Genomic DNA, 23,204 nt, shown 5'->3' on the forward strand with positions numbered 1-23,204 from the left:
GGCAAAAATACAGATCTTCAGTTCTAGAGTCTGAATATACTAGGAATTTGATGATAAATAAAAATTAAATGTCTAAAGTAAAAAATGTGGCTTTCATCAAGAATAAAGCTCCATTTTATTTTGCAGCATTCACACTAATTATTATTCAACATCAAATGTATTGCTAGAAAGATTTGTCTCTCAGAAGTAAACATAATTCTGAACCGTAAGACTTACCAACTAAACAGATCTTAGAGTATCATTTTTGTATTGAATTCTGAACCACATATTGTGCATGTAATCATATCAGTAGATGAGCAGATTGTCCCATTCCTAGAATATGCTTCATACTTTTATCAAAAGAGAAGTGACCGGTTTGAGCAATTTCAGCTGACCTTAAGCCGTTGTTTGTGCTCATTTCTCGTGTTCTTTTGTTTTTGTTTTATATATTTTTCAGCAAAAGGACCAGCTGAGGTTATCAGCAGATATAAAAAAGTCTTGAAAAGCTTAAGCAAAGTCCGCACCATGACTGAAGCCTTCAGAATCAATGGCGTGGACCGGGGAACCATCAAGATGACTGCTGCAATTGCAGAGCTCAGCATTGTGGATCCTGAAACCTTCAAGACCCTGAAGTATGATCCTGCAACTGAGACCCTGCAGTCCTTTGCTAAGAGGTGTGCAACCCACATTACCCCTGAGAAGAAGAGCATTATAGAGGATATGAAGGCCAAAGGCCAACTCCTCCCCTTGTTGATGAAATATTAAAGACTTAAGTGATCTGCTTTGTTCAGTTAAAGATCGGTTGTATTGTATTGGAAACGTCAAATATTAACCTGTGCAGATTTAGTTATATCCTTGTTAGTGCACAGGGGAAATAAATCACCTGATGCAGTAATTATAGAGCAAGTTTAGGCTGTGAAAGTGCAATGTTTGTACAGTTCAGTACATTTGTTCTAAGCTTTGACAAGTGTAGTTTAGCTGATGAAGAGCAAGTTCATGTTGAGCTGTGCAGGTTTTATATTTTTTAGATTTTGCAATTTATTGTATTTTTGTACTTAAAATTGTGCAGTATTTTATATTGTTTTTTTTAAGCAGGCAGATTTTGGTTAAAGGATCACATAGATGTTCAACAATAGAGTACCTGTATTATCATACAGTATGACCTGCTTATACATTTGATACCATATTGTATGACATGTTTATAAACATTGATACTTGTCAGTGTTTGAATTTTCAGGCAGTATTTGTTGTCAGCCTTGGGAAAACCTGAACCAGTGGTTTAATAAATGAGGTATTTGTACTTGTGCTGTCTTTGTTATTCTACCACTGAATGAGAGGGAACCTATAGATAGATCCATTTTTTTCAAAGGTGTAACCCATCGCTTGTTCATTGCAGTAGTTATGTGCTATAATATATTAACTAAGTGTAAAAAGGAGGCAACTTTAGATTAGGGAACATGTGTTGGTTAATAAGTGTTCAATTACTAGTGAATTAGTAATGATCAAGATGTCACTTTAGTATGGGGAACATATTCTAAGTAACAAAGACTTAATTTAGAGTTATTTGGACACTATTAACACTTGTAGTTTTGTGTATTTTTTTATGTAAGAACAGACCATATTCATTAAGAGTTATTAAGGGAGAATAACTATTCTTGTGGTACTACCACCTTATAAAGTCCATACTAAGCAAAGCATATTAAGATCATAATTCATATGCAACAACTTCCTTACTTACTGCTAATAAGCAATAATTCTGAAGTTATTGAGGGAAAACTCTTAGTTAATGGCTTACTGGTTGTATAATAAGGCCATGCAGAATAAGGCATTAATAAGTACTTAATAATGACTAATTAAGAGCCAATATGTTACTAATTTGCATGCTAATAAGCAACTAATTAATGGTGAATAGGTGTACCTTAATATAAAGTGTTACCGTTATTTCCTCCTTTGTGCAGGCATTTCACCTGTGCATGCGTCTCATCAGTATTTAAGATGATGCCTGGATACAGGTCACTGTCATACTTGATCACGCACCAGCTCCCAATGACATTTTCACTCTCCCAATCGATGCCTTCTCTCTCCACCTCTCTCTCCACTGGCACAATTGGGGCTTTTGGGGCTTTTGGGGCAGGCTTGTGAAAACTGAAATGCAAGGTGTTAAAGCACTGACAGTTTAGCTGCTTCTTGGTGGAGCACATGCAGCTCACCTCTCGATAGAGGACCTCACCTGGAATATATGTCACAACTTGGTGACACTTCATTATAGATGGCACTGGGGGAATCTGATTTTGCATCTGCTGCACTGCATGATCCACAGCTTCCGCCGGAATAAAGAACAACTTAATGCTTGTGGTTGTGTTTGAGAGGGCCAAGAATAATGTGTGTGCATCAGGGATGTCACTGCCAGTGTTGACCAACTGGTCTGCCGTTCTTTTCAAGGCTCCTCCCACGCCATCAGGAGCCCCCTTCCCATGACTGGCTTCAAAAAAGTTCCACGTACCACCTTTCAGCCCTCTTCTTGCAAGCTCAGTACTGAAAAGGTACAGATTCCTTTTCTGTTTATATTGAGTGCATGGCCCATCACTAAGAAAGTGAAGGACAGACACCAGAGGGTAATTCGTTTGCACATGATCCAGCACTGGAGCCATGTGCTCCCATATAGCCGGAGGACCCTTTTTGTTTCGAGGGTGACACAGAGCAAAAGGGCACGACCTCTTTGTCTCCACCTAGATAGAGCACACCAGTGTGTAGCGTGGTCTGATTTTGTGAGGCGCCAAAGCGAACAGACTGGATCTCTGAGCTGTATTTGCAAGAGTAATTCTCAGAAAAGTCAATATGAATTATTGCCTCTTATTTTGTCAGGTTCTCTTTTAACTTTCTGCAGTAAGAGTACTGCTGAATTATGTTAAAAGTGTGCCTCTTGAATTTGTGTAGAAAGGTATGGAACAAATCCACCAGATTTCCTTGGGAATCTTCCACCAGCTTCTTCAATGTGTACCTAACAGTGGTTCCATCCTTCATGTCCTCTCTTTCTTTCTGAGCTGTGGCCCACTGAGGGAAGGTAACTGTCTTCACAGCATCAAACTGAGGGAGCTGGATAATTTTGTTTTTGGATTCCACACACTCATCGTACATGCAGCACTTGTTAGAGAAATCACATGTAATCATCTTGGTTAAACTCTCAAGATTGGTTGTCTCAATTAGTTTCAAGTGATACATCTTCATGACCACAAATTCAAGATTCTCATAAATCTTGCACAAACAGGTTTCACGATCTGACAGAGTGGGATGTACAACCCAAAATGGACGCAGTCTACAGAAAAGGGAGTAGGAAATGAAGTGCTCCTGTTCTGCAACAAATTTTCTGTGCAGGTTCTTCATTGTATCCATTAGAAACCTCTTGTTTTTTCACCTTGCCTCGGGTGATGGTTTGCTTGCGTCCAGTAGTTATCCGGCTGACATCGTCTCTTCTGTAAAAGGAATGCACCTCTGCTTTCAAGCCAGGACGAAGTCTACTAGTGGGTTTTCTTGTGGTGCTGCTGATGGTTTCACCTTGGAGAAAGCGGCGCTTTTTTGAAAATCCTAGTAGCTTTTCTGCAAATGTTTGGAGTTGGTATCTCTTCACAATCCCTCCAACAGTTACCTTTGCGATAAGCTGTTTTTCGCGTTCTTTTCTTGCTGTCTTGTACTTGTTTTTGATATCTTCTATTAAAGCTTCATGGTAGAGGAGTTTTTTCCTGATTGTTGGTGTTAATCTTCCACTTTTTGTCAATTGTTGCACTTTTGAGCGTGGAGACTCACTTTTATTTGATCGTTTGTATTTTTTTCTGTATTTATCTGAACGCTTCCTCTCCTTCTCCAGCAATTTTGTTAATTTCTCTACTTCTTTCTTGAGGCGATCTTTATTCTTTCTCCACAGCCGCTTCCCTGCTTCATGTTGCCTAAAAAATAGCAAATTCAGTATGTCAGTCAATATACATGGTGGCTTTTTATCTAGGCTACTCTCCACTTATATTCCCTATAACTGAATACTACCTTGAAGGTCCTGCCTGATGCCTGTCTGCAGATCCTGGCTGTACATTCTCTTGGCTTTCAGGAGGGGTATGGAAAGCCCCCAACATTGCCTTTTTCTGCTTTCTCCTTCCATTCTGTTCCCTCCACTTCTTTCTTAGCTGTCTCTGGTCTCTTTCATTTAAGTTTTTAACTAACTTCTTCTGCCCTCCTTCTACATCTCGTCTCCATCTCTGCTGCTCACTCTCTAGGTACATCTGCCTCCTCTCTTGATCTGCGTCCCGGCGGGCACGGAATCGTCTTTGTCTTTCTGCATTACTTAGTGGTGCCATGATAATCTGCAAATTATGGAATGTTATTATTCTTTATAATATATTATTATAATATATAATATGATATAAATGATATAAACAATGAATTTCATATTTAAATGGCAAAAATAACCCCTCTACAACTCCCTTTACCACCCCGTAACAATATACAGTGTTACGGGGTGGTATGTTACGGGGTGGTAAATTTCACCTTAAAATGGCTGCCGCTTACCATGTGGTCAACTAGCTGAGCTAGCAACTACACTAATCAGACTTAAATATCATTTTCTAAACATTACAACTGGATTTAAAAAAAAATTAAAACAGTTTCCCTATCTATTATGCGTTACGGGGCTGTAAGACTAAGCTTGACGGACCCTGTCTAACACACAAAAACAGCAAATAAACAATTTAAAATAATGTGGGAACTTGCCTGCTCTTGAGCTTGACTCCTGCAAGGGTTCGAATGATGTCACTTCCTCTCTCTGATATCATTTAAAGCAACAGTGCATTCTTAATAGGCAGAAACTGTAAGTGTTACGGGGTTGTAAGACAAAATGGGGGAAATGCGCAAATAATGACCTTTTTTGCATATAATAATGTTTTATTTTGAATAAATCTATTGTATAGTGTCAGGGGCATAACTTTAATCCTTAGTATAATAAAGGTTTTGTTTAGAAATAATATTTTTTAGTTAAAAAGGTTAATGCAAATTCCATGTTGGTCATTGCGGACATGGCAAAACCAGCCATATCCTTACTAATAATGTCTAAAAAGTGTTTGTTTTAATTTTGCAATGTTATTTAAACATTAATCATGTAATTAAAAACAATACCATTTACAACCTTGAACTTTTGGAATACATTTTGACAATGTTTTACATCCTTTGAAGATCATGAAATGCTGTGGACTCAAATGGCACCCGTTTCGTAGAATGACCCACAAACATTTTTACAATGCATGATACAATTTAGTTTCTAAAACTCTGTGCCCTGTGTGAGGCTCGAACTCACGACCTTCACATTATGAGAATGAAGTGCTGCCTACTGCACGATCAAGGGAACCATTGAACAGCAAGAGTCAGGCTTACAGCAATATTTGCTCTAAGATTGATATTAAGTATAATAAAAATCCATGTTACACATATTATGTTAAATCAATATGATAAATTAAACTACTGTTGTACTCAATTAAGAATGCCATGTTTTATGGCTGTCAAGTAATTTCTTCTCAGAAGCCACAAGATTCTCACAAGTCATACCTTCAGTACATTAAGACAGCCTGGAAATGAAGTTTCTTTCAACCGGGCACGGGTATCCGATTTTTTTAACAAACATTTTTACAATGCATGATACTATTTAGTTTCTAAAACACTGTGCCCTGTGTGAGGCTCGAACTCACGACCTTGAGATTATGAGAATGACGTGCTGCCAACTGCACCAACGAGGGAACCAGCGAACAATAAGAGTCAAGCTTAGAGCAATTTTTGCGCTTTGAATGATATTAAGTATAATAAAAATCCATGTAACACATATTATGTAAATCTTTATGACAAATTCAACTACGGTTGTACTCAATTAAGAATGCCATGTTTTATGGCTGTCAATTAATTTCTTCTCAGAAGCCACAAGATTCTCATAAGTAATACCTTCAGTATATTAAGACAGCCTGGAGATGAAGTTTCTTTAAACCGGGCACGGGTATCCGATTTTTTTACAAACATTTTTACAATGCATGATTCTAGTTAGTTTCTAAAACTCTATGCCCCGTATGAGGCTCGAACTCACGACCTTCAGATTATGAGACTGACACGCTGCCTACTGCGCCAAAGCTGGGGAACAATAGTCGTTTAAGGGGGGGGAATAAGGAAGGAAAGGGGGGAGAAGGGGGGGAGAAGAAAAGGAAGGGAAAAGAGAGGAAAAAGGGAGAAAAAGGGGAAAGGGAAGGGAATGAGAGAAATTTAGGACATAAATTACAAAAAAACATTTCATTACATAAAAAACAAATAAAAACCTGAGAATGTGGAGTTTTGTTTGCAATTCTTCTGCCTTGGAACAGAAGGTCGGCGGTTCAAGTCCTACCGGTGACAAATTTTTGTTTTGGTTCATTCATGGATGTACTCAAGATCTCTTGCGCAAATATAATTACCCTTGCCCTCCATTGACACACATATGCACTTATTTTAATGGGAATATTCTAATTACTATGTTACTTTCTATTCCACTATTTTTGTAGCCATACAGCTATTCACAGCACACCTGTGCACTCTTTAGCAAGCTACTTGTTTAGTTATTATTTGTATTGTGACCTGTATGCTCAATTTAGCCTCCATCTTCAACCTACAAGTATTTCAACTATAAATCATTTTGTGTGCATATTATATTGCAATAGTAGTATGGTGCTTCCTCTTGTGGAGTGGATCTGGCTAATGATTCGATTAAGATGACCAGCAAATAATTCTTAAAACATTTGTTAATATATAAACATGTTTATTTTAACATATAACATATAGATTCAACACGGGTGATCTTTGTTCCTCCTCTCCGCCAACCACTGCTCCTTGGTCAGGGACTCGGAGGAGGGGCAGGGTGCATAAAAAAGCGGTCTGGTGACGGGACCTGGTTGTAGATGAGGGCAGAAACCGGTGGCTCATACCAGAGCTGGACGTCCGGGCGCAGCCGCTGGTTCCTCCACAGCGTGGACGCAATCCAGCGCTGGTCCTGCTGGGGAATGGTCTTCCTCATTTCCACCGGCAGCCAGAACTGATCTGGAGCAGCATGAGGAGGAGCAGGGAGGGGACCAGGAGGAGCAGGGAGGGGACCAGGAGGAGCAGGGAGGGGACCAGGAGGAGCAGGACTCATATCTGATACAACCTACATAAAGAAAATGAAAAAGATCATAAATCATCTATCCGCTACACGCTACAGTATGTAAGACCTGTATAGAGGTTATTACAGTTGCACTAACCAGAGGAGAAGAGCTGGTCCTCACCGCCGACATGACAGGGCTGGATAGAGGCAGAGAGAAAGGGGAGACAGGCCTGTAGAAGCTGGGACTGGAAGGGGGCGTCACTTGAGGTGGGGTAGCGGATGGAGTGCTTCTCCCAGACGGGACAGTGGCAGGGCTGGAGGGACGCTGGGAAGAGGGGGAAACTGAGCCGATGAAGTACAATTACAAAACAAGGATAGTGTTGGCTGTGCTGAATAGTTCTTCAAGGAAAGGGTTCAAGTCCGGGATAGCTTTTAACTGACTTTATTGTTAAAGTAGGCATGTTTCGGTATGGTAACTGGCTATGGCGAAAGTCTAGGAATCGTGTAGAACACGTGTGAGAGATAATAACTCTGGCTACTTCCAGCCACGGGCAGAGGTCCGTGACTGTCGTGGCCTAGTGGGCGTGGTGGCTTCGGCTTCTTCAGGCGATGCCTTCTGTGGTGGAGCCGCCTTCAATAAGGTCTTGCTCCCCTAGTGGCTATGTATAGTATTTACGGCTTATATGTTTGGTCCTGCTTCATTGGGTCTATGTGTGGGTAGCTTAGATTCTTAAAATACGTAACAATCCCTCCTTGGTCATCTCAGATGACCATACAATAATATTTTAAATCATAAACACCATTTACCACACCGAAAACATAGTCAAAGTAGGATAAATCATCAACACCATCAACCGTGTGGGAGAAACTCTATCGAATAGAGAAAAACCACTACGCGTTCCCGATAATACTGAAACGGTATTCACATTGTGGGTCCCATAGGAAATACAGGTCATTATTTAACAATACAACAATGAACATATATCTTGTTATCATACAATCATATGGTCAAACAGCACACAAACAAAAGTATCCATAGAAATCCTGAGCTAATACTTTTGGCTATGTGCAACAAGGTCATAACATTTTCAACATGTGCAAAAGTAAAGTAAAAAATTAGTTGTCATAACAAAATTTTAAAATTTCAAAATTATTGATAGGCTAGCATGGATTTGGGTGGTTCAGGTGATCTTCGTGTATTGGTGTATTCTGTCGCTGTCGGGCCTGTAATTCATGAACCCAAGACTCGTCCCTCCTTGTCAAGGGCTCAGCTCACAGAGAGGTTACTTTTACATCATGGGAGCCTCCAAACAGGTTCTCCGTCGTCGTCGTGTCAGCAACAGGTGGCCTGTAAACAACCGTCTCAAAGATCAACAGTACCATTATCAATGCAGCGATTCAGAAATAACGGGTTGCACTCGCAACCAAGCAACACTACACAATAACAAACATAGTTTGGTATGGTTGTTTTAAAATCTTTTATTCAAGTAAATCCGGGATATTGATTATCTTATGTAAAGGCGATTCTACTAGAATAGTATAGGTGTTGACTATTCTACATATTACAGCTGGATAGGGTCGGGCCCCTCAGGTGATGTATCGTTCACTTTCATCGGATCATATCTGATCCCCATGTAAGCCTGAATGGCACTTGGCGCTTCTGTAGCGCCCACTGCTGTGGTGATCAGCAGATGCAGTAGCCCTCGTGCACAGGGAATACAACGGCAGCCGGTGACAATTAACACGGTCTCTGCATTTATTCCCGCGACCGGCACTTACTGGATCGTGCCTTTCCACCTCCCAAACATATTCTCCATCTATCCTGTGAAGGGGTCATTAATGCCGGAGTTCTCTGCCAATTCTAACCTGAGGGATTGTAATTATGCCAGCGCCCTGGTCACCAACCCATCCGGAGCTGTGTTATTGGGGATAAAAGTACAACATGTTGTGCCTATCATAGCATTTACCCCTCCTTGCTCTGTCAATAACATATCCAAATCTATATATATTCCTTTTAACTTTTATCTGGTAAACTGAACGAAGTGTTACTGATTATGATACATGTAATTTATCCAAACAATATATATACTTTTTTTTTTTTTTTTTTTTATATGGTGGAAAACCAAAACAGAACCGATTCAAATCCTGCCGTTATTTGATTTCCTCATGTGACTGTTGCTCCTTGCTCGGCGGACGTAGTTTTATAGGCTCCGGGTGTGTCTGCATCTGGTTCTGGAACTTTTGTTTCTATTGTAGAAATACAAACTAATGTACAGCAGTTAGTTGTTCAAAAACATATTTCCTATAATTCTATTTTTAATTGTTCTAATGGAAGTCCATTATGGGACCCTAGAAATGCAAGTGTAAGCATGAATCTAACCGTAAGCATTACGTGCAAAGTTAGCTGTTAGAGTGATACACGGTACTCATCTTGCTTCTGGAAACATTGGACCTGAAAATTGTATGCGTTTCAAATATGTCTGTATTATAATTATATCCCTCCTTGCGCATTGCTACAGCCATGCGCATTAAATTAACCAATCCTAAAAACGGTGTAGTGCAACCAAGTTGAAGTTCCTTTCCTTAATCATTTGTACATAAACCAATCTATTGTGAAGAGAAATGAAGACCAGTACATACAAAACCAAAGGTCAATAGTGGTGGGTCTATGCAGCCGTCTTGAGACCACGCTGTTCTTAAATGCAGTAACCCGTAAATGTTTCATGAGTCAGTATACCTGTGTGCCGTAACTTATCAGAGTAAAAAATTTATATCAGACTATGAGACGCTGACGTTTTAACAAAGCGTTACAGCAGTAGCAGTGGCATTTGAAAGGTTAACCCACTACTTCTGAATCTAAATTGAGCCTATGTTGTCCCTGGCGAGCAGATGTATCGCTAATCCATTTCTTATCTATAAACCCAAAAAGATGAAAAAAGGGAAATAACAATGTTAAAATTTGTATGTTCAATATCACTTCTTTGTAACCGTATCTGGTTCCAACAGTTACCTTGATTATACTTCCCGATTGTCCTACACTAACTATGTATATTGGATGACCTAATCTTCATTTATTCTACGTATTGTTCGCATTTGATGTTGTCCACACTTGATTCACTCCTATGTACATTGCATACCACATCAAACGTGTATACGCCTTATTCTCTGCCTTTTGCATACCACATCAAACGTGCATATGTCTTAGCAAAGTGAAGTAAAGTAAAACGCAGTTTTATCTTTACTTATTTATAGCTATACATGTCCCGGACACGTCCATTACTATTTCCAAAACAGTTTTTTTAGCTAAGCTAACTATACCATTACATGAACAGTATTTATTATTATAATTATCTAGTTTTTTGTTGGTCAACATCAAATCGATACATTAATTTAACCCTTTAATCCTGACCCACTTGAACTCTCCCCGAAGGAGCCCGTGATTGTGAATTCTCCCGGAGCCTCCCATTGAGCTCCACTGTCACCACCTCAGAACACTGCAGGAACGATTAGTCGATCAACGCGTGGCTCGGAGGCTCCCAAGGAGCGCCACAATCCAACGTCTGACACCAAGTCTATGGGGGAATCTTGAGCCAGGTCAATTAAAACTGTCTAAACTAGGTAGAATAAGAGTCATCCGAACTCACAACAATTATGCACATCTGGGTATTAAATATAGGGTGACATGTCTAAAACAAAACAAAAACTGAACCTAAAAGAAAAATTCAGAAGTTATTGGGTGAAGCAAATGTTATTGCAAGTTAATTATAATGAACCATTTTCTAATTATCTTAGTTTTATATATGATATGCTTTCAATATCCCCTCGTGTATGTAACAGTCGAGTAACCTCCATTATTTTGGTGGCTCTGACACACACAAGAGGACATTCACACATGGTATATGAATCCACCATTTGTTTTCATTTTATATTTTTATTTTCATTTTATTTTTTATCTGTATATACACATTCGTAAGAAAAGCACGAACGAAGATGCATCATAACATGCATCAACAGACCTAAAAATAAGCATATTATTCAACAATTTGAGACCTCAGATGGGATTTCTTCCTGCGGAGCATTTTCTAAAGGGTCCGCAGAGAGGTCCGCTGAGTGGCCAGGAGTTCTTACACATTCAGAAGTGTTGCTGAGGACAGCTGCCTCACAACAAACCAAAAGCCTTTGTTAACCATATGGTCATCTAAGTCATCATTCCTTAAGATGTCATAAATATGGGGTTGGCCGTTCCTTATCACTTGCGTCTCTGCGCTTCACTGGGGATCAAGGATAACGGGCCCAAACCAACACAGGACAACAAAGGAACAGAGTGAGAACTGATTTCCACTAACCTCAAAGGATTTTGAACGACCCTGAAGAATAACAGGGTGACAAGACCACATGGGAAAATACAAACATACAAAACTTAAATTTGAACATTATCAAAATATCTTAATATTAAAAATCTGCATTTCAATATTAGGCATCATACTTCTGTTGTTACCGGAACGTTGTCAGTTGGGGACAGTCGGGGTTACGTACGGCTGTGCGTTTTGGTTGACCATTTAACTGGTTGTGATGTATTGTAATAATCGAGTATCCACTGTCTTGGCGTGTAATGAAAAAACGTAACACGTATATTGTTAATCAAAATTAGGATGAATTATGGATTACATTTTATTCTACTTATGTCATTTAATTGTAAATATTGCCAATTATTAACCATAGATTATGTGAAGACTTATTAAAATAGTTATTTTCATAGTTTGTAATGAAATATATATTTTATTCTTTCTTATTTTGGTATTTTGGACCTCGTCAGGTCTGTTGAACTATGCATTTCTACCGCTTGTCCTCAGGATCCTCTATTGGGGGGGACCCCTCTATTGGAGGTTATCTCAGAACTCTTCTAATAAGAATCCCCAGGCCTGGATAATCCCCGGACTTCTGTGGACGAGCGGTATGCATGCTATGGACAACTTTAAAGGCTAATCGTTCATGATGTGGAGTCTAGATAATTATTTCTATTTTAAGATCACTGTGTAACTGGCGTACAGGGATCTGGTTGATGCAAGACCCCTGGGTTGGTGCCCTTTTGTAGGACTTCTTTCGGTTCTGGAATCCGGCTTTCCTAATTGTTGAATACAAGATAATGCATGCATATTGGTGGTACGATATTATATCTATTGCAATCGCTCCAATGGAAGCAATAGTTGACCTTTGAACATTTCACACAGTGTTTATTCGTATATAGTAGCTGATTATAGCAGAATTTAACCCATGTAGATTTAATATTCGCAAAAAACGTATTGTAATTGTGTCTACAGCAGTTGAGCTAACTGCCTCCTTGGGCACCGTTTAAAACCATGTGCACCATTTATTAATTAGACATATTATTCTAGCAGTTGAACCCGGTGACTATTTGAACCAGCCTGGTTCTCTATCTGTCTTGCTACACAAAACGCATGTTGAATAGACAGAAGGGCTTAGCAACCTGAAAAAAAATAATTACTGTCAGTGTTTGGCATTCATTCTTATACTGCCATTTCCTGGAGAGAGAAAGAATTAAGATCAATGCAGAGAAGTAAAAAGATGAGTGTTTGGCAACTATAATGCTTGTGTTGCCACCTCCTAAAGAGAAAAGAGAATTAATATTTTATGCACAGAAGTAAAATGATGATCGTGGGCAACTGATCGTTGTGTTGCCACTCCCTGATTAGAAAAGAGAATATTTGTAGTAATGTTAACGATTAAAATGATGAATGTCGGGCATCCATTACTGCTCGGGTTGCAAAGGCCTGACGAGAAAAGAGAACAAATTTAGTACAAATGCAAGACATTTATAGATCGTTTAAACTGGTGAATGCTGGTGAATCCAAAAACATTGATTACAACTTACACAAATATTTGTGTGTTTTGCCGATATCAACTAGGGACTGGCTCCCTGTATTTCAGCACACAGACCCACAAATATACAATCACATATACCAAATTTACATTCTTGTTCCAACATATTACCAGGTGTTAGGGGTGGGAGGGGGCAAGGGGGAGAAAGAACAATGAGATAAGACTTAAATTTAACTGACAATAGGAAGGGGTTTAGTCTCCTTTTTTAAGAAATGTAAATAAGGCAGTGTGTGGTAGAGAGCGTTTGAAGGTACAGCCTAGGTGTGTTCCTCTTTAAGCTGCAGGGCTGTGTGATCTGCAGGGAAATCAATAGGTAGAGAGAGAGGTGTCATGGGAGGGGTGGGGGTTGGTCTTTACGAGGAGGTTCAGGCGTGAGGAAGAGACGAGGAGGAGATCCATGAGGGGGGATCGGAGGGAGGGGAGAGGGGGGGTTGGATTCACTATCAAGAACTACAAATATGGCGGCTGGGCACACTACAAACGAATCAGCCGACTACAGAAACTTCTCTGAGTTCTACCTGTCCGGCTGAAAACTGTGGTACCTTATAGCATAATGCTACCACTTAACCGCAATTTGTGTTCTCAATACACTCTCTTTCTGCGCTGTGTGTACATTTATATGTACACAGATAGCCCTATGAGATCCTTGGATGGTAAGGGGAACTACAAATAGAAGTTATCGTTGTTAAAAATAGCGACAGAGAGAGCGAGCGAGAGCGAGAGAGAGAGAGAGGTGTCATGGGAGGGGTTGGGGTTTGGATTTACGAGGAGGGTTTAGCGGGAGGAAGATTGGTGGTGGGGGGTTCATTAAGACAGTGGAGGAGGAGAAGCGGAGAGAGACGGGGTTGGAGAGAGAGAGATGGAAGGCCAGTGAGTGGACGGGGTGTTAGACTGGGCCTGGAGGGGGGTGGTGGGGACTTTACGAGTGTAAAGGGTTAGGAGGGACTCGTAGATTAATAATTAGCGTCTTTAATAGCAAAATATCAACAGACTTGAATGTAAAATGTAAGCATGCATATTGGATGGTATTAGCGGATCATCAGATAGGTGGTATTTACTCTGAACGTCCGCTATGGAGCTACTGCTTAGGAACACAGACCGTGCCGGCCTCAGGAAAGTTCAGAAGAATGGGAGAAGTGAAAGATAATAATGATTGGAACTCTCGTTAATGTTCTATTGTGGCTCGATCTTCACAGAGACCGATAGTGGAGGACCTCGCTCCCACCTATAACCATGAACAATCGTTAACGACGAGTACTCAAAACGACGCCAGAGTGGGGCATTAAAGACAAAGCTATTCTGTGGGGGGGGGGGGGTAACGCAGATGGGAAGGAGTCTTCATGAGGGGGTGAGGGAGGGTCTAGCTTTAGACAGGCAGGCAGACAGAGGGAGAAAGAGAGAGAGACTGGGAGAGTTACAAGATTGTACAACTTTAATTACTTTTCAATATTCCATATTGAAACTGTGGAACAACCTTCCTGGTTGCCCAAAAGTAATATGTCTGTACAAACAAAGTGGATTTACAGATATTATCACATGTATACATAAATATTGTTCTCCCATAGATGTTGAATGCTATTAGTTACAAAATTATAGTCAAAATATTATGTGTCCAGAAACTATTGCTTTACCGATGGTTTCAACTTATTGCTATGGATTTATTGATTCGTAGAGGATGAGGGCACTTAATGAGCGTGCGGAAATTGTAGTTATGAACTAGATATTGATATTTAAATCAAAATCAAACTAGATACCTCAAGTATTGGAATGAAATATACAATATAATACTTCCAGCTATTGACTAGTGAAATGTGACAATTATACTCGCACCATTGGCTGAATAAGTAGCTGCCAAAACATTGTTATCATTTGAAACAGATGGATCTTTAAGGGAATATATTTATGGAGAGAGAACATATTTCTACAGACAGACAGACAGACAGACAGACAGACCACAACACAACACAACACAACACAACACACCGGGGGTCCCTTTGTGCAGGCTACCATTGCCTTATCAAACAGCCAGGAGCACCCAGGTCAAAAATGACACTTGTTGCCTTCAATAAGTGTGTGCTTGGAGAGAGATAGAGAGAACATATCTCTAGAAAGAGAGAGAGAGATAGAGAGAGCAAGAGAGAGAGAGAGTGTGAGCTAGAGAGAGAGAGAGAGAGTGTGAGCTAGAGAGAGAGAGAGAAATAAATAATACCTTATGGTGGCCCGGCTTAACTTCGGCACATTCACCATATACCTTATGGTGGTCTCGGCTTAACTTCGAGACATTCACCATTTACCTTATGGTGGTCTCGGCTTAACTTCGAGACATTCACCATTTACCTTAAAAGGAGGGGGGGGGGGTCTGACGACTGGACCTGTGAGGACAAAAGGTTGGGGGGGGGGTTTCACGATAGGATTTTTTAGAGAGAAACAAAAGGATGGGGAGAGGGGGGGGGTCTAACGACCGGACCTGTGAGGACAAAAGGTTGGGGGGGGGTTTCACGATAGGCTCTTCTAGAGAGAAAGAGGGGGGGGGGGGGGGGGAGAGAGGGAGAGAGAGAGAAGGGGTGGGGGGGAGAGGGAAGGGGGGGGGGGGGAGAAGAGAGAGAGAGAGAGAGGGGGGGGGGGGAGGAGAGAGAGAGAGAGAATGTAACACTGTAGTTGGGCTCCCCGCTGCTCTTGGTCTCTGCACAAGGGCGTAACCACGCATTCTTTGGGGGGGTCGTGTCCCCCCCAATGTTGAGAAAATACTAACCTGTCCCCCCCAATATACAGCAGGTTAAAATGTAAAATATATGTTCTCTTTTTATGAACCCTGTCAATGGATCGGTCTCTTGTTATGCAGTGATGTTGCTAGGTACGCGCCCTGCGTCCCTGACGCATTAAAATCTGAAAGGACGCACTAAACTCACTATCCATGCGTCCCGGGGACGCATCTCATTTTCCCCATGAAAAACGATACATTGTGAACATTAAACAACTCGTGTTTAATCACAGTAACTGGCCAAAGAAACCTTCTTGTGAGCAGATCGGACAAGCGCTGTTTCAACCCTCTGCGCATGTACTCGGCGCAGATGTGATCCCCTGTACAAGGTATCGCGACATGCTAATTTAGCCGCTACCAAAACAACTAGCTCGTCACCGCTGATTTCATTTCAACAATTAAAAATACGAACTTCATAGTAAATAAACCCACGTTTCCACTGCTCGATGCTGTGCTCATTCGTGTCGAATGAGCAAATCAAACAGGATTTTTTTGCAATCCTTCTGATTGAATATATGTACATTTATGACAAAATCGTGAGGACTAGGCTTGTGACACACACACACACACACACACACACAAATGTGGCGCTCGCGCGGTAATAGCTCATTGGCGCCACCTAGTGATCATTATGTGCAAATGCACAGCCTCTCATTAAAATGACTTAGGGGTCATTTGACCCCTCTTGCGGCGCTAGGAGTAAGTAAAAATGGCCCGGCGTTTCTAGTGTTAAACATGAACGGTTGAGTACTCCAGCTCTAACCATATCATACCACCATCAAGGAGTTTAACACTATTAATTTAATTTAAGAAATAGAATAATAATAAAAAAGAAACACATTTTTTAAACTGGGGAGTCGGGACCCATTGAATTTCTCAGGGACCCACCCAACTCGCCACCTGTGGGTCCCGGGGACTCACTACATTGAAAACCTATCAACATCACTGGTTATGTCTTATTTATTTTCAATTTATTTCCGTTTGTTGAGTGTGTGAATCCCCCCTCCTAATTGTACACTTGTGCGATTTAGTTTGAAACCGCCTCGCGACTTTCTGCGTTGTCATGGTTACCCCACACTCTTTCTTCAGTGAGAGCCAAGAAAGTAAAGTTGAGTAATGGAGGATTTGAGGTTACCTAAAAAGCAGAAGAAACTGGACCAACAGCCAAGCATACACAGTTTTTTTTCAGACAGTAAGTAACTTGACAGGCATGCTGAAAGCAGTGGCCAGACAGGGACATGCTCTGGACATGCAGGTGATAAGGTGAGAATTTTGAATATGAGACTAGACAGCCTTACAACATTGTTTATAACCTGGGCCTACATGTCAGCAATACATAAAAGTAGCCTACTTCTAATACAAGCAGAATATATAGACCTAAATGATCACGAAGGTCAGCCACTGTTCTTCTGATAACATAATGACATGTGGTCATGGGTATGTGGTATTTTTCCATTGGAAGCTATCCTTTTTGCTACAGTACTACTGGAAGAGCATAATTGTAATTGGTAGGTGTGTTTAAGGTCAGTAAGCAGCTAACCAAAACAAAGTGTGTGTGTGTGTGTGTGGGGGGGGGGCGGGGCAGACATTACATTATTACACTATTCCTTTAGATGTGAATTCAAATGGTCAATGTAGTCCTCGAAACTATGTTCTAAATGTCCACATTTTCATAAATAAATATAGAATTGTAGGCAATGCACTTAACAAATAATAATAAAAAATTGGACCCCCCCAATGTCTAAACCATGGTTACGCCCTTGTCTCTGCAAGACCCAAGATGGCGGACGTCTGGACAAAGGAAACCCACGTCACGAAGACGCGCCGTCTCTTTAACACCACGTGGTTACACTCTACGGCTGCGTTGTATAGACAAGTTTTTGACCCGTTTCCGCTCTACTTCCTTAACTCCTCCCGTGTATGCTTTCCACTTCCGTTCTGGCGGGCTCAGGTTTATGTTGCTAGGTATCTCCGATATCGACGCAGAGACACAGTGTGAAAAAGGATGGACAACGTATCGAGGAAAAGTGGTTCGGGAACTACGTGTGCAGTAGTTGGCTGTACCAACTCAAGGAAACACCTGAACGAGTGGTTAAATAGAGAGTGTTTTGACCACAAACCAGCCACGAAGAGACAATGTTTATGTCCTCCGTTGTTTGAGTTTTTTCGCAAGCCTGATGCCGACTCGGAATCACAAGCCTGGCTGAAGGCATTGAATTTAAAAAATCCACCCTGCACCGTTTGTGTGTTCACATCATTTTGTGGACAAGAGACCAACTAAGAATAATCCCTTTCCAGAGTTGTGGTTGGGATACACACGCTTTACCCAGCCAAAGAGGAGCCGAGTCACCGGGCGGACCACTGCCTGCCCAAAGAAGCGTAGACTTCAATCTGATGGTAAGTTCAGCAACTTTAGCTATGAAACTGACAATACTGTTAACTGTGAAGAAGTTATCATACACCAACATTGCTACCGGTGTTTTGCTAAAACAGCTGGTTGTTTTGAAGATGGGACAAACAATGTTCACCATAGCTAGGCTAATGTTCATAGACAGTAGAGCTAACGTTACATCATTGCTTGTACGTACGTTGGGTTGTGAGATACAGTGCTGTGTGTGTGTGTGTGTGTGTGTGTGTGTGTGTGTGTGAGAGAGAGAGAGTGTAATGTTGTAGTACAATTTATGCGACTGTGATGTTTTTAGTGAGAGGACTCTACTATGCCTGCATTAATTTTGCTCCATCTATGTGTTTTCTTCCCCTTTTTAGATGCTCCCGAAACGTGTCAGCCTGCCTGTGAGGCTGAGCCTGCCACACCAAAATTCCGAGATGCCCAGACCCAGTGGGAGGATCCGTCACTGACTGACCACGCATACTTTTCAACAACACAGTCTGTTAAAGTAGATAAGGCCACACAGGGCGAGGATCCTACTGTGACTAGCACCACAGTCATTGATGATTCTAGGTCTCGGCTGTATACAGGAGTGCGCATGGTTCAATTTTTCACCATGGTGACGGCATTGTTGCCTTTCGCTAAGCCATCAATTACCCTTCCTGTTGTTGACCAAATCCTGATGACCTTGATGAAGCTAAAACTAAATCTTATATTAGGAGATATTTCTCACCGTTTCAATGTGTCTACATCCATAGCGAGCATTGTGATTAGTCACTGGATTGGCGATTATGAACACAATGTTGACATATCTAATGTGGCAGATTTGTAACAGATTTACGCAAGTAATAATGTATAACTTTGATAACTTTGTGCAGTTCTCTCATACAATTATGAACACTTTGTTTTAAAGATAAAAATCAAAATCAAAACACTGAACAGTTCAAAGTCCTGATCCCCTGGCTTCCAAGAGAGACCATTCGTGCCACCATGCCCTTACCGTTTAAGAGGAACTACCCTCGAACCACCTGCATCATTGACTGTGCCGAAAGTGCCATGCAGGGAGCCACAAACCCAGATTCAAGGAGTGACAGTTTCAGTCAGTATAAATCACGCAACGCTGTGAAATATCTTGTCGCTGTGGCCCCTAATGGGCTAATCATGTATATATCTGACGCATATGCTGGCAGAAGCAGCGATAAGTTTATCACCATGGACAGTGGGTTTCTGGACTATCTAAGGGCTGGTGATGAGGTCATGGCGGACCGTGGGTTCACCATTCGAGACCTGCTTAATGAAAGAAAGGTCAGTTTGAACATCCCTGCATTCACCAAAAGGCGCAATCAGTTGACCAATGAGGAGATAACACGAACCAGGCGAGTAGCCAATGTCCGCATACATGTGGAAAGAGCAATCCAGAGACTGAAGGTCTTTAAGATTTTATCCCAGACCGTTCCCATCAGCATGGCACGTAAACTGGACAACATCTTGACCATCTGTGGTGGCCTAGTTAACCTAAGAAGTCCACTGATCAGAATGCCTCGTGAGGTTTAGAATCTTGCCTTGTGTCCCTGTGTGCATACTAGTATTGGTTAATATTGTAAATGATTGTTATAGTGATGTTATTGTGTGGGCTTGTTTTGTATTTCACTTTTTAATACATGTTAGGATTAAATACATGATCTTTCTTGTTGAAGCCATTTGTTTCATTTCCTCAAAACAATTAATTCATCCAGTGTTATTAATGTATGAGTTTACTATGAACGAATTGTGTTTAAAGAAATTGTAACACTCTAAAGAAGATGGGGCACTCATGATCGTAGTTCAGTGCAATAATGAAATGAAAATACATCAACCTTTATTTTCAACTTTGTATTATATTCAACATTAAATTCATCATTATATTACATTATGTAAACAACAGACATCTGCTGGCAACCTTGGGCACCTACATAAGGCAGTTTATTTTGGTTTTAAAATGCTGAGATATTTACTGCAGAACTGTAACCTTCCCTCGACAAAATAATCAACGATTTTTGGGAGCATGTGGGAAAAGTAGAATGTGCGCAGCCTTGTGATTTGCTCCTGAACAAAGCCTTGGTCATAGGGTACTTCTATTTCTAGGTGCTCAGTTTTGTTCCAGATGACCAACTTGGCGTGCTGAAGCCCTGTGCAGTGCATCCCAAGTTGAACCTGCATGTAGTAGCCTTTTTGACCATTGCAGGCAATATGGTAATCTACCCTATCGCCATTTGCCACCGTTGTGATTTCACAGCTCTTTGTTGCCAAAAATTCTTTAATTGACTTGTCTCCCATCACAGGTGTTTTGATTTCTAAAAGAGTGTCTTTGTTTATCACTCCATCGGGTGATGCTGCAAGCCACGGTTCCTTTTTGCACACCACTAACCCTTTGGTTTCGATGCTGTTGCCCAGAGTTTCCAAATAGTCCCTTGCAAGTTCCTCCCCCTCCGCTCCTTGACGAGTTGCGGCATTGCCACGGAAGGATGGATGTAAGTGCTCTGACAAAAACTTTGTTAAGCGAATGGGCACCTTTTTAGCCGTGCTTGCTGTAATTCGCACTCTCCGTGCATCGTGCCAGACCTGTTCTTTGCTCTGTGCTTTTGTAACCTTCTCAATCTCCTCAAGCTGGGGTGTGGACATATCAATGTATTGATTGTAGAAGGTTCTGCATTTTACACAAGCCAGTGGTGTGTGGTGCTCATCATGGGTTAGGAGATGGAGGTGTGGGCATGGTATTGGATCGGTGATGTTGGAGGTATCAGCATTAAGGCAGACTTGTAGGAGGCTATTCCCAGGGCAATTGAAAAGTTCTGCCATTGGTGAGGCAAGTGCGTTCTTCCTCCACTCTCCATGATTTCCAAAGAGTCTCACCTCCTGTGCTGGTTCTGGAGTGGTAGAGGATGGCTGTGCAGTTGATGGCAGCTGGTAGAGGTCCTTCCTATTGTGTCGTTTGAAGCATACATTCTTCATCTTCCTCTGACCAGCATTTATTTTAGATCCAGCATTCCACTGGTTCTGTCCGTCTGTGCAGGGAAGCCCGGTTTTCCCCTGTCTCACAGCATTTTCTAACTAGAACAGGCATGAAAATCACTCACCTTTCGGCGAAATTCGCCGTTTTGAAACCAAAATAGGTGACCTCCATGAATCGTGTAGATTCGATGAAAAAATATTTAGGGGGGGGGGGGGGTAGGTTCAGAGGCCGGCCAGTTTAAAGTCCTCCGTAAAGTGCTGTACTTAGACACGGAGAGCCTGTCAGAGAACCTCTCCGTAGTTTACGTGCGCATCCAATATTTTTTAACTATCAGTCGTCGCAACAGAGACGGTAAGGGCTGTGATTGGTCCTCTAACAAAATCATTTCCGGAAACGCTACTCGGTTTGACTTTGGACCTTATTTACTTTGTACGTTGTTTACTTTGCACAGGACCAATAAAATACCAAATAGGATTTTGGAAGTTTATTTACAAAACTATTTACAAATATTTTGTTGTCAACATATAAGATCGATCGGGCGGAGAATTGCAATGCGCATCCGACATCCCGACGGAGAACTTTGAATGCGGCGCGTCGTTAGACCTGGGCATTCGAGGCTATAGCCCCGGATCTTTTGGGAATAGCCCCGGGTCGCTGTGCCGTAAAAAAAACATAATGCTGAAAATAGCCCCGTAGAGTTTACTTCTTTGTGATTGAATTACCAGCAGCCACAGATGTTGCGAGTGAAAACCGCAAAATCCTGCCGTGTCCATGTATGGGCAGATTCAGAATAATTTGTTGCAAATTCAACGTCGGTATTCTTTCTTCTCTATGCATAGCGCATCTCGTCGATATTGCTGTTTCGTGCTGCCAGCCTTTTAGTGAGATCAGAGAGTGTTGAGAAGGACAGTACCAAAATATCTTTGGTAAGATGGGACGAGCCGATTTTAACTGACCACCAGGCTAAGCATTAGCCCAAACCTGTAACCTTTGTTAAGCGAAAAAATCGACTTTGTTTCCAAGAGTAGAAGCAGTTCATCAAGATAGAACTGCTCTGTCATTTCCCTTCTAACCATGTACTCCCGCTGACTTGAGTACGGACTGTCTGAAAGAAGAGCTATCTGGTTTAAGTGCTTTCTAGGAATTGGAAGTATTTAGGAGATTAGATAGGATCCATTTCACCTTGTCTTACGATCATAACATGGAAATATTTTTCTTCTTGAAATCCATATTTTGCTTCTTTTTTTTTTACCAACACAACATTTAAGGGGGCCACAGGGAGAGGAAAGCTTGTTCTTTAGGGTGGCTCCCCCCATGTTTCCAGAACCCAGGAGATTACATACGCTCAGAGATGAGTTTAAGGGTTGAAAGGAGATTATTCAGGGGGGACTGAGAGGGAGGGGGCCCAAGAATTTCAATCATATGTGATTTATCAGTGGGGAATGAAATACGGCTACTTTCTATCAACATTTGAAGGCATCAATGTCGAGGAGATTTAACGCAGAGGGTTTTTTTGTGTGTCTTTTTTTTTTAATGTTGTCTGGTATTGTCTATTGTAAGCCTGGCTCGCTCAGTCGGTAGAGCATGAGACTCTTAATCTCAGGGTCGTGGGTTCGAGCCCCACGTTGGGAGCTATATACTTTTAACATAGCCCATCTGATGGAACAAAAAAGGAAAATGAGTAGTTCTTGGTTCTTTTCGATCATAGAGCCACACTAAATGTCACACTAAGGCCCAATCTCATTCCTTTGCTACATAGAAAATCTCAGCCCTAGCCCTCGCTGTTGCGCGTTCACGCGCCGTGGAGTCATGTCCCAATACTGTATAAATGTAGCTTAAGGGGTAAGGGGGAGGGCTAACATCCCCTCAAAATTGAGATTTTCGATGGGCACCCTCAAAGCGCTTCAGTTCTGACTTGCTCCCACAATACCTTGCGAGAAAACGGAAAATCAAGAAATATCCTAGACAAGATGGAGGGCGAAAAGATGCGACAGGATTGGAAAAACACAAATGTAAGTGTTTTCTCAGTAATTAACTATTAATTATT

At 41.4% G+C, this 23,204-nt stretch overlaps 1 protein-coding gene and 1 long non-coding RNA gene across 2 annotated transcripts; one reads left to right on the plus strand and one right to left on the minus strand.

Moving 5' to 3' along the window:
• Positions 1-6,787: 6,787 nt before the first annotated feature.
• On the minus strand, positions 6,788-7,468 carry LOC115549138 (leucine-rich repeat extensin-like protein 6). The gene is made up of 2 exons (XM_030364156.1): positions 7,296-7,468; positions 6,788-7,177 (listed from the first exon to the last, which is right to left on the minus strand). Exons 1-2 carry the CDS (start codon positions 7,302-7,304, stop codon positions 6,869-6,871), a joined length of 318 nt encoding a protein of 105 aa, XP_030220016.1. The 5' UTR covers positions 7,305-7,468; the 3' UTR covers positions 6,788-6,868.
• A 9,159-nt stretch (positions 7,469-16,627) lies between these two features.
• On the plus strand, positions 16,628-19,861 carry LOC115549396 (uncharacterized). Its single transcript, XR_003977764.1, has 2 exons — positions 16,628-18,173; positions 18,543-19,861. It is a non-coding gene; the product is annotated as an uncharacterized LOC115549396 (long non-coding RNA).
• Positions 19,862-23,204: the final 3,343 nt, after the last annotated feature.

This window comes from Gadus morhua, chromosome 8 (genome assembly GCF_902167405.1).
Source record: "Gadus morhua chromosome 8, gadMor3.0, whole genome shotgun sequence".
Taxonomy (NCBI): Eukaryota; Metazoa; Chordata; class Actinopteri; order Gadiformes; family Gadidae; genus Gadus; species Gadus morhua.